This window comes from Sminthopsis crassicaudata, chromosome 6, assembly GCF_048593235.1.
Source record: "Sminthopsis crassicaudata isolate SCR6 chromosome 6, ASM4859323v1, whole genome shotgun sequence".
Classification (NCBI taxonomy): Eukaryota; Metazoa; Chordata; class Mammalia; order Dasyuromorphia; family Dasyuridae; genus Sminthopsis; species Sminthopsis crassicaudata.
Genome location: NC_133622.1, coordinates 9,753,732 through 9,766,011, shown reverse-complemented (window position 1 = coordinate 9,766,011; position 12,280 = coordinate 9,753,732). Strand labels below are relative to the sequence as shown.

Sequence of the window (12,280 nt, the reverse complement as noted above, 5' to 3'; positions counted from 1 at the left end):
TTCGCGGCCCCGGATTCGCTAACCCCCGGCAGAGGCGGCCTGTGGGGCCCCTAGCCACGTTCAGCCAGCCGGGCGGGGAGGAAGGGGGCCGCGGAGCCCCGAGGCGTCGCTCCTCTGCCTTACAAAGGCTTTCGGAGCGCTCCCGTCCCCCGCGGACTACAAGGTCCGGCATGCATCGAGCCTGAGTGCGGAGCCGCTCACCGCGCCTCGGCCGCGCGAGACCCTGGGAAATGAAGTCTCGGGGGTCTCGGAGCCAGAGAAGCCTCCGCGAATCCTAAGGGGAAGACTTAGAGGGGGTGGGGCCCTCCGCTTCTGCGACCGCAGAGAATGGAGAGGGAAGAGAGTGACACGTGTCAATCAGCCCTCCTCCGCCCCGCCTCTTCCCCCTCCCCGGCGGGGGCGGGGGCAGAGGGAGTGCAAGGGAGGCGCGCGCTCCGGGGCTCGCGCCCAGGGCTCGCGCCCCCGCCTCGTGCCTGCGCCGCCCGTATGTAAATGAGGGCGCGTGACGCGGGACGCAGATGGACAAGGGAAGAGGGAGAATGGCCGCTGCTGCCGCCGCCGCCGCTGCCGCCGCCGCTCAGTGCCGGAGCCCTCGGTGCGCGGCGGAGAGGAGAGGATTCCGGCGGGAACTCGATTCTTGGCGCCACCGCCTCATGCACTGTGTAGGTAAGAGCCACAGGCCGGCCGCGATCTCGCGCGGCGGCCGCCTCGAGGAGTTAGAGCGCAGGGCTGGAGTTGCCGTCTCCCCGCTTCGGGTCACTTCCACGGGGGCCCGGGGAGGCGGCGGCGCCCGGGCTGCCTTTTGTCTGGGGGGCCGGCCTGACGCTCCGGCCCCGCGCCCGCTGCCCCCGGGTCCGGCCGCCCCTCGGGGCCGGCTGTCAGCGGGGGCGGGGGCGATGGCGGAGGAGGGGGGGCGGCGGCGGGGGCGGCCGGACCCGGGCGGGGGGGGTGGTCCCCGGGTCGGCGGCGCCGGGCTCCGGCCGGGCAGGGGGCGTACCTCTTTAAGAAGCGGCCGCTCGTGCGCTGACGGTTGGGATTTGAAGTTCTTCCTCCTCTTTGGAAGTCGGCGCGGATGGGGAGGGGGGGTTGCTATGACAACGGCGCCCCCCCTTCCCCTACGGACGCCCCAACGGCTCCGGGCTGCTCGGTGTCATGTGACGGGCTCACCCACTTTGCGGGGCTCGCACCCGCTCGGGTCCAACTTTGGCGTGGGCAGGGAGGGGGCTCGCGTGGGGAGCTCCGGCCCAGAGGGGGAGCGGGGTCCGGCGCCGGCCGGGGAGCGGCCGCATTGTCTGGACGATGATCCCGGGCGCGACCGAGGGAGCCTCGGGCCGCCGCCTCCGGTCCCGCGCCCCCCCCCTCCCCGCGGGCGCCCGGAGCTTCGGGGCGTGGGGCGTGTGCGCGCGTGGCGGAGGACTCGAGGGCCCGGGGTCTGCCCGGAGCGCGGCAGGGGGCGGCAGAAAGTTTGCGGCGCTTCGCGAGCCCCCCCGCCGCGGGGCTCCTGCAGGAGCGCGGGATCGGGTCCGAGAAGTTCGACGGGGCGTGTGCGGGGTGGACGGCCCGGGCTTGGTGTCCCCCGCTCCGGGACCGCCGGGCCCGAGGACGGCCACCTCGGCGGTGCGGCTGTGCCCCGCACAGGGGCCGCCGAGCAGCCGCTCGCGGGCGTCCTGGTCTGCCACGGACACCGCATGGAACGTCGGCCGCGCGCTCGTGGGTCCCAGTCCCGCGAGGGGCCGCATCCGGGTGCCGGGGACTCTTTGGAGGTGTGCTGCGCCCGAGCCCCGAAACCCCGGGAGGAGGGCCGGCCCGGAGTCGGGGCTGGGGGCCGAGTGCTAGCGTCGTGGGGGCCGGGAGCCGCGAGGGGGAGGGGCTCGCAGACCAGCCCGGTTCCGCCCGGGGGTGGGAACGAGGGTTCGGCTGCGCGGCGGGGGGCGCCCCCTTAGGAAGCGGCCGGGGAGCCCCCGAGAGCGTCCCAAGTTGTGGCCTGCGGAAGTGGGGCCGGGAAGCAGGGCCCCGGCTCCGGCCAACTTTCCCAGCCCGTGACGGCGCGGTCCTCCGCCGAGTGCAGCTCGCAGTTTTGTCCGTCCTTGTGTGAGAGGTGCGGGGCTCCCGAGTCCCTCGGCTCCTCCGGGGGCGGGAGTGAATAAAAGGAAGTGCCCCCAGAGGAGGGGGAGCCGGAGGTCATGGAGCGCGTCCCGGACTCCCGAGTAGGTCGTTTCTTAGCAGGGCGGAATGTTGGGCTCGTCTTGGTTCAAGCTGTCACTTGGGGGGGCGGGTGGAGCGCCTGCTGCTGCTGCAGCCGAGGAGTCGCCTCCACCTGTGAGCTAATCCGCGCCGCTTACGGAGCTGCCGCCGCGGGCGGGCCGGGCCGGGCCTCGGTGCCCCCGGGCGAGGTGGCCTCGGGGTGAGGGGGCCCCGGGCGAGGTGGCCGCTGGCGCCCGGGCCGGGCTCCTCTTGCTCCGATGGCCCGCAGCCCTGCCCGGAGCCTCGGGGATCGCTTAGGGTGTGTGCGGACGTGTCTCCCTCTCGCTCCCGACCTAGAGTTAGTGCTCGCAGTGCGCCGCCGGCGCTGCCCGCGCCCGCTGCCCCGAGCCTCCGTCCTGTGGGGAGGAAACGGCACTCGCTCCAGGGCGTGAAGCGGAGCCAGGCGCCGGCGGAGGCCTTCCCGGGGCCCCTTCCCAGAGACGGAGGCAGAAAACCGCGGGAAGTCAGCCCGGCAGGCTGGCCCCGACTGGAGGACGGCTGGGGGAGGCAGCCTGGAAGCCGGATGGGGAGGCCGTTCACCACTCCAGCCTGGGACGGTCTGAGGAGCCCGAGCCAGAGTTGTGCTCCCCGGAGGGGAGAAAGGGGAGTGCGCGGGAGAGCGGCGGAGGAGACAGACCAGCTGGGGGGGTCAGGCGGCGGGAAGACCCAGAGACCCGGGGATCCCTCAGAACAGGGAAATGAGGAAAGGAGGCATTGAGAGGAAAGTCTCAGACCGGTGGAGCTTGGGTTCCCTCCGGCCACCTCCAGCCCGGGAGGAAGGGCTGCTTCCGGCACTCTTGTGATAGATAGAGGCGCTTTGAAATCCTTGGGGGTCGATGCGACCCGTGAATGGAGCGGGAACTAACGAGGCCCCCCGGACTAGAGCCGTGCTTAGAGGAGGAGGACCTTGCAGAAGAGACCGGGAAGGATCAGTCAGGGCAGAGAGAACCGGGAGAGGCTGTCAGAAACTCTGGGGAGGAAAGAGTTTCCAGAAAGGGGAGGAGGATGTGGCCTGATGTAGAAGGCGCAAGGATGAAGCCTGAGGAAAGGCCGAGGGAAGGTTCGGCTGAACAGTGAGAGGGGAGCGAGGGCAGAGATGGCGAGGCAAGGGCATGGGCAGCTTTTCCTGGGAGTCTGCCGGTGAGAAGCAGGAGACGTTGGGACAGAAGCTTAGAGAGATGCTAGGGATTGCTCTGGCTGCTGTCTAACCTCTCTCAGAAGAAACCCGCCGTTCGTAGGAGCCGGTAGTATCTTTTTTGTTCAAAAGTTGACAGGTAAAAATCGGCTCTTGATTCCTTTTCTGTTCTGGATTTGAAGTCCTGGCACTATTGTTCCCATCTCACAGATGAACGGAAGCATCGGGATACCCTGTGTTAGGTGACTTGAAGGCCATCATTGTATATCAGGAAGAAGTTTTTTGGTGGTTTAGGCAGGGCCGATTTCTCTTTTTTTCCATGCCTCAGGATTTACCTGGTTTTTTAAGGGAGGGGAGGAGGGAGTAATACTGAGGAATTTCTGCATGCAGATTTTGAGCTCCTGTATTGTGGATCATTTTATACAGTAGAAGATCAAAAATCTGCCACCCTTGGGACCAAGCAGTGTGCGAATTTTGTATGTTTGCAGACGTTAGCTATGGGCTACAGACTGGTCTGAACATATCGTAGCCTGATTTCGGTGTGGCGTGTCCCCTCCTTGCCCACGCTCCTTTCCTTGGCTGGCCGCACGTGCGCACCCCGCCCTGATTGGCTGTGCACGGGTGAGCGGCTGTTCCTGGGCCCCCCTCTGTTCCTCTGACTTGTCTGACTTCCAGCCCTGGCCTTGGCTTCTTCCACCACAGTGGAATCCTGGGAGGAACAGCAAAGGTATGTGGATTTTGGATATGTAACTTTTCGATCTTCCACTGCAGTGATTCCCACTTAATGCCCCGGCCCAGCGTTGTTGTGGGTTGTTGTCTGTGTTGTTAAGTAGTGCTCCTTAGTGCTGTGAGGCCCAAGTTTACGAACCATCGGTCAGGGTAGGGTGGAGACAACTCCCTTTAAGCTCCTTGGTGTAGATCTTTGAAGCATGTTTTTTTCCCTGTTCTGTGGCTGTCTCGGTATTCATCACAGCAAATTGTTTAGTCACAAGAGTGACAAAATGCGAATGGTCAGTATGAACTTCTCACTAGAAAAACAAGAGTTGATGGGTTAGTTGGGTCAGCTTTTGTATATAAATAAGAATTTTTTTTTAATGAGTTGCAGTATTTTTTCTTGTGCGTTTTGCATCATCTGAGGTTACTTGGCTCTAGTTGGAGATTTGTTTTACATTTCCAGCCCCCCTAAAAATAAAAATGTACTTGGGAATCATTCAATTCCAGTTTTCTCTCCTAAGATTCCTTGGAATTTTAATCACTTAAATTTCTTGCCATCCTCTTCTCCTTCCATTCATTCCTTTGGTAAATGAATCATCTTTTTCAGTACCTCATAGATTCAGCTATTGCACATCTATGGCAGCCTTTGTCCAGATGCTGATAATCTCCCATATAGCTACTGAAAAATCTTCGCTGACTTCCCAGCTTTCTGCCTATCTGAAATCCTGCATAAATAGTTAAAACTCCACTGTCAGTTTTATTGCATAACTTAAAACCCTACGATATTTCCTATGTGCCTTTTTATATTAACTGAAAACTTCCAGCATTGTCTTCAGTCATTCTTTTGGTGGTCCTGTCCCACGGAATGATACTTAAGGATTTCTCTAGCCTTCTTCCTTTTGAGTTAGCTCTAGACATATGGCATTTTGCATATATTTTCCTGCCTCTTTATCTTTTAATAGATCTTCCTAATTTAATGAAGCAGTTTTGCTAGTTCCTTCTTCTTAGGACCCATTTCTTCCCTTTAAAACTCAGCTAAAAATTAATATTTTCCTTCTAAGTATTTATGCCCTTTTTAATATACAATTATATAATTCACCATGCCATTATTTTATTATAATTCACTCTGTCTTTGGTATGAGTGTGTGTATAGGGGGGGGGGGGTTATTTCAAAGGATCTATGAACTTACTGATTTAAAGCACTCCCTCTGATGATTAGATTACGAGATGTTCATGTCTATCCATCCTTTGCTACTCTTGACCATGTGATCCCATAAATCCTTTGGGATTGCCACCCAACTTGGTTAGGGATTTTCTTTCATTATCTTGATTAGATGAAGATGAGTGAAATGTACAAACTATCACCCATTTAACTCTGTGTTTACATGTGATTAGCTTATCTTTTTTTCTTTACACTCTTATGCCTACATAATTCTTCATTTATGATATTATTTCATTCTTTTCACACTTTTCCTGCAGTCTCCACTACCCTTTGGATGAGCTTCAACTTTTTATCTTTATAGTCACAGCTCACAGCTATACAACATCTTTGCAATTGTATTGCATTTGAAAAGTTGAGCTTCATTCAAGGAGAAGCTTGGAGCAATTGAAAATCTCTCTTACTTCCAGAAGTCAGTCATTCCAGCTCTCCACTTTAATTCTGAATCTGGCTTATTTTCCTGTCCAAGATAAGATGTAATGATGGACAAACTTTCTTGAGTTTTCCACCAGGGTAGTTTATTCATTATTCATTAATTGTTTTTGTGTGTGAATAGTTAGGCTAAACTCTTGTAAGGGATTACAAATTTCATTTGGGTATTGAAATGTTCTTGGGCTTGAAACAATCCACATAATGCCTTCTGCAAGCTGAAGAATCTGGAATGTCTTACTTAACCACCTTTTTCATCTGGACTTTGTGTAAGACATCCTCCATGATTGTGGCAAGCATATTATCTTGGCTTTACGCCTCATTTTACAATAATCAGGAGGACTGCCCCCCAAAAAGGTTACTTTATGTGATTATCATTCCACCAACATGGAAGGTGACTTGTTGAAGAACCTTAAAAGTAGCATTTTCCTTTACCAGTTCAAATACTTTATTTTTAAATAGCCAGCAATCCCTAAGCACAGTCTGATCTTATTTTCTCTTTGTTTCAGTCAGTTGTTTGACTATAAAAATGTGGTCTGCTGTAATACCTTTTGTGAAAGTCCCTTCTCCAGTCTTTTCGTCAATATCAACCGTTTTCTTGTAGAATTGGAAGCATTTGAATTGTTGTTATTGATATTGCCTTGACAGATTTTTGCTGGTAGGGAAGGGCTAAAGATATTTACTGTGCTATATTCTCTCTTTTTTGAAAATTAATTCCTTGACAGTTTCTCATGCCCTTCCCTAAAATTTGTCACCTCTAGAACTTCCCCCTCATATATGCACTATTATGCATATATGATACAGTCTGTTTTTTTTCTATTCTTTTTTAGAGCTATTTTGACTAATATTACAGTTCCAGATATATAGCTCTACCATCTTTGACAATAAAGAATGTTTATTATAAAAATCTTTTATTTAAAATCTTTTAAATTCTCCATTTTCCCCCTCTATTGTTCCCTTTCAGGTTTCATCCTTAGATGTCCTTGGGATGAATGTTTAGTTGAGTAATTTTATGTAGCTTTTATATAATGAAATATATGTATGAAGGGGTATGTGTGTTTACAGACTCTTAGCTAATTTTAAAATAACCACCAAGGATTTCTTTTGTTACCAAGTATTCAACACTGGCATCCTGAAAGGATCTATTGTGAAATATTTTCTGAAAATGCTACAAGGATATGTTGTTTCAAATATACTAGATGGAGAGTTTATACATCTTTGTGTTCTAATATCTTTACAGGTTTAATCATTTAAAATTATGGTTTTAAAATACTTTGGTAATTTCAGAAGGTTACAACTTCCCCTTTTGTGAGCCACGCTAGGTTTTGGTTGTGAGTTCTTTTTGAGCTTCATAAGTTGTTCTTGCTCTGCTGGTCGGTGGATTCTTAAAGCTGGATTCCTCATTTGCCTCCTCGTTACTTGTCTCCCCTGATCCTTCCTTTTTTCTTTTCCCGTATCATAGAGAGATTACTAGTAGGAAAGAGAACTAGCTACCTGTTTCTTGTCTTATCTACAACTATCCATTACTTGCTAAACAAGGCAGGTTGAGTAGAACTACTTCACTGTCCTCCCCTCTTCTGTTCTGGAAAATACAAAGAAGAAGGGGTGTGGGCCAAGGTACTTCTTCATTGGTCTTTTTTCTGTGGCAACACGGGGCTTGAGCTTATTTGTTCTTCAGCAGGCTACAAGAAGAGTGTAATGATCTGAAGAAGATAAAAGTTTTCCACCTCTTCCTTGCCTTTTCATTTGTCTTAATTAGCTTGAACTGTTACAAATATCCAGACGTTTTTGCTCAAATCTTTGACCTCTGTGTAGCGTTGGACATGTCAGTCGTCTCTTTCTGAAGGAATTTTGTCTGTCTGCCCCTGGTCTTCCTCATCCCTCTGAGGGGTTCATCGTACTGGCTCTGGTCCTGCGCCCAAAGGAAGTCCTCCAGGGTGTGCTGGTGGGTGTCTTTTGCTGTCCTTCTGTGTGTGTATGAGGTGCATGGTTCCAGATCTCTAGCTGTGAACCCTCTCCCCAATCCCAGACCCACCTTTCCACCTGGCTGCCCTGCCAGAGCCATTAAACCCCAAATTCGCCTCTTCCCCATTTGTTATCTTCTCTTCACTGGTGTCGCTGCCTCAGCCCCTGAGTCTGACCTTTATTTCATCCTCCCTCTTCTTTAGTCTGGCTTCTGCCCTTCTCTTTCCACCGGAGCTTCTGCCCTCAGCCAGACAACTTCTGCTTGGCTGTGTTTTACCCCGTGGCATCTTCCTGGCTCTGTAACACATTAGAAAGCCTTTGATAGTTTGCCCATGTTCTCCTTCTGTGACCTTACTATTATTCTACTATTGCCTTCCATAGTGACCTGCACTCTGGAAAAACTGGGCCACGTCATAATTCTTGGTATCTAATTTTATTTTCTTGCCTCCTTATCTTCATTTATGTTCTTTCTTCTACCCGAATCCTTTCTGCTGTTGGCCTTTGTCCTCCTCTGCTACCCATTTCTGTCTTTTAGTCCTTCCTGTAATTCTAGGAACTTTTTCTTTGATTGCCTTTTTCCCCCTGCCTAGAACTCAGTTAACATTAAACATCTGCAGGTATAATGCTAGGTGCTGGGAACTTACAGTGCTCCATTAGATTATTTCATTTTGTTTTCATGGCAAACCCAGTGGTACAAATAATTTATCTCCATTTTTTGTAGGAAAAACTAAAGTCCAATTTGATTAAGAATTTAAGATGATTTAGTTCTGAATCTAGCTTTCTTTTTTACCAGAGCTACATTTCTACTTCGTTATCATGGCACTTTATTGGTATTTCCCTATAACAATTCTCTCTCCTCTCTCCCTCTCCCTCTCCCTCTTCTTCTCTCCCTCCCATGTATTTAGAGGTGTGTTCTCTGTTCTTGGCACTGTGTTAAGTGCTGACACTACAAACACTGGAGAACAGACAGTTCCTCTTCTAGAGGAGCTTGGATTTTAATGGAGAAGACAGTACATTGAAAGGGTCCTGAAAGTGAGAGGTGAGAGAGAGAAGGTACAGGTGAAGAGATGGCTGGGGGGCACAGGCCCGGGGAATGGGTCTCTTCTGGAGGAGCCTGCATGTAAGCAGAATGCCTGGAGCTTGGAGGTCAGGAGGGAAATCAGAAGGCCTGAGGCTCATGGAAGGGGAAGGACTTGCTCACCTTTTCCACACAGTAAGAGGAGAAAGCTGAGGTCCAAGTGCCGCCCCCATTGTAGGCGTGTGGCACCTCATGGGCAGGACTCTTATTGTGCTTGTATCTGGTAGGGCACCTCACACATCATGAGGATTCAGTTAACATGTAGTTGGTACAGGTTTGAACAAAAGCCCTTCCTATATCCACTTTGATGAATATGTATTGCCAAAAGTTGGTTTTTCTTATCATTTAATTTCTCTGTGAATCTGATCTGGGCACATATTTTATTTTTCCTTTGAGGGAATTTTGACTGCTAAAAACTGTTCAAAGTTTATTAGAGCAGGTGACTAATAGTAAGAGGCAGTATTTTACTTAAAACAGGAGGTGCTAGAATATGTGGTAGTATTCTCTATAAGGAATAACAATAATTGTAAAGAAATAGGAGAAAATCTTTTTCTAAAAACTACTTTCCTTCCATTATTGGTTGACTAGAGCACCTTCATGTGTCTGTATGTCAGGAAATCATTTTAGGATTTTCAGAGAACAGAAACTCCAAGATACCAAGAACTCTCAGGAAATGAAATGACTTCCCTGTTCTATGCTAGGAATACCCCTGGCTGTACCATCAGACTCTGTCATTTCTGGCTGCTGCCGTACAGCTGTCTTGGAGAAGGTCCCTTCCTTCCCCCTGTGGTACCCACTTTTTGTGGTTGTGCACCTCGTTGGGTCCGGGCTCCTGAGCAGGAGTGCCCTCTCCTTTCCCCATTCAGCTTAGGCTAGGTTGTTACCCGAGTTCCCCTTTTGGACTTTCCTGTTGTGAGGGCCCCAAGTATCCTAGTTATCAAGGTCCACAATCTAGAAGCCTGAGGTGATGCTTAAGTCTCCTTCACCCCACATAGCCAGGAAATTCCAGTTTCTACCCATAGAGGTTGGCAGTTATCTTTTGGCAGTTTTTTCTTTTTTTCCTTTCTTCCTTCTATCCTTTCTTCCTTTCCTTTTTTTCCTTCCCTTTCTTTCCCTCTCCTTTCTCCTTTCCTTTCCTGTTTCCTTTTCTCTTTTCTTTCCTTTCCTATCTTTTCTTTTTTCTCAAATTTGCTGAAATTTATTGTGGACTATTCAAGAATACTGCTACTTAGCAGTGTTTTAAAATAAAATAAAAGTTCACATAATTTGTTCCCTCCAGGTATGAATGATATTTTAAAAACAATTAGAGCATTTGTTTTTATGTCACCTTTTTGCCCCATAAGACTTCTCTGCCTTCTGTGTTCTCTATGTGCATTCTTTAATGGCACAGAAACAGTCACATTTGGGTGCCGTGGACATTTACTTTGTTTTTAGAGCTGTGCTCCTACCAAAAAGAGTTGCCATGTGTATTTTGGACCTTTCTTTCTATCTTGAACCTCCTTGGGATATATGTTGCAAGGAGCTCTTTGGGTCAAAGGATAGGATAAATTTTGCCCATGGTATCTTTCCTCACATAGTGTTAAGTTGCTTATGCAAGTGGTTAGATCCCCTTATCTCTACTAACAGTGTTATTAATGGGCCTATGTTATCTTAACTTCTTTATTGGTGACTCTCTTCATCTTCTATCCTCCTTGCTAGTTTGCTTGGTTGTTGAGAAATAATTGCAGAGTTGTTTTGATTTACATTTCTCTTCATGTTAATGATTTTTGAAGCAGTCATCCTTATGGTTGTTAATAGCTTAGTGTATTTTTGTTTGAGAAGTATTTACAAAAGTATTCTTTGACTATTTCTTCAAAGGGGAAATGGCTTTTGATGTTATATATTTATTTGAGTTAATATCCTATATAGCTTAGTGCTGAGCCAAAGAGCACCACTAATAAGGAAAGCTCCTGCTTTTTGAAATAAGCTCATTAGGGAGGGAGAATTTTTAAGCCTGAATTTGAAAATGTTCCTATCATTATGTTTACAACCATGTAACACATAAAATAGTTCATATCTTTTTTTCATTCATTCATGTGTCCAACTCCTTGTGAACCCATGTGGGATTTTCTTGGCAAAGATGCTGAATGACGTAAATTGCCATTTCCTTCTGCAACTCATTTTATAAAGGAGGGAACTGAGGCAAGCAAGGGTTTGCCTGGGCTCACATAGCTAGGAAGTGACTGATATCAGATTCGAACTCAGAAAAATGAATCTTCCTGACTAGCTCTAGCTCTGTCCTGTCCACTGTGCCCCCTCACTGCCCAATTTATATTTATACTTAAAAACAAAACAAAACAAAAAACTCAGGGACTTAACTTTCTAACCTTTTAAAAAATCTTCCAAGTAGAGAGTTTTGGTGGCTCTTGAATATATTTGTTAAGTAAAAAAATGAAACCATTTTGGATTAGTTTTCAAGAATAGCTGATTGACATCATGGAAAATAGAAGTTTACTAACTGAATTGCAGCCTGGTGACTTAGCAGGTTTTAGTTTCATACACACAAACACACACATACATACACACACACACACACACACACACACACACACACACACACACACACACCCCGTGGCAAATAATGTACCTTTTCCATTTGGAACTATGGATTTGTGAGCTGTCCTTTTCAGTCATGACTTGAATGTCTATAAGTAAATGTCAGTGTGTTTGTGGTGTATGCTTAGATGTATTTTGTCCGCAGCATGTGGAGAGGACATTGTAGGACACAGTTGACCGCCTGTGCACAGACGCACCTCCTGGGTGTGCCCAGTGCCCATAGAAGTGCCTGTTGGTAGCTGGTGGCATTCTTTGGTCACTTGGCCCCGCCGTGGCCTTGGCTGCCATAGTGTCTATAGCTGCCTGATGGAAAGAGCACGAGGCGCATCCAGCCCTGTCACTTGGCAGGTCCCTGGTGCTGGAGGAGTCAGTTGTCATCTCTGCCAGTCCCTTTCACCATCTGCACTTAAAGATCATTGGGGGTGCCCCCCCAACATGTGGTGGGGTTGGTGGGACAAGAGTATGGCCTCTATGTTAGAGGAGTGGAGGAGGCCCTCACCACCTGGAGGCTTGGACCTCACTGCCTGGAGGCATGGCCCTCAGCCCAAGGACCCAGGGCATCGCCTTGCATGCTGTGTTTCTCCTGAGCTTGGCTATTGGTTGTTCTTGTTTTGCTCATTGCTTCACACTTGGCTTTTTATGATTTTTCTCATACTTTTTATACTTTCCCCTTGAAAAGACTGTACCTTATGGAAAGAAAAGGATCTGTGGCAGCCAGCGCCTGTTAAAGTCAGGCCCACTTTATCTGATGGAGTCCTTTGGTTTCAGGCCTGGCTCTTTGTGGATGGATGTGCCCTCGGTGTCTGGAAAATTCAGGGGATGCTTTCTGTCTCAGATCTACCTGCTGCTCCTCATCTGCTTCCCACGGAACCAGACTCAGATTCTGTTTTGCTTTTTCTTT

At 49.4% G+C, this 12,280-nt stretch overlaps 1 protein-coding gene across 9 annotated transcripts in view; it reads left to right on the top strand.

The window, feature by feature from the left end:
• Positions 1–487: 487 nt before the first annotated feature.
• Positions 488–12,280, top strand: part of LCORL (ligand dependent nuclear receptor corepressor like) — a 138,446-nt gene continuing 126,653 nt past the window's right edge. For 7 of the 9 annotated variants that reach the window (XR_012482994.1, XR_012482993.1, XM_074272369.1 and 4 more), the window contains exon 1: positions 488–666. Coding sequence is in view for 5 of the 9 variants with exons in the window: in XM_074272369.1 (XP_074128470.1) it covers positions 519–666 (148 nt within the window). In the remaining 4 variants the exon portion in view is untranslated. Of the gene's footprint in view, positions 667–4,010; positions 4,107–12,280 lie in introns of those variants that run through there. The other 2 variants (XM_074272366.1, XM_074272367.1) reach the window with 2 other exon arrangements.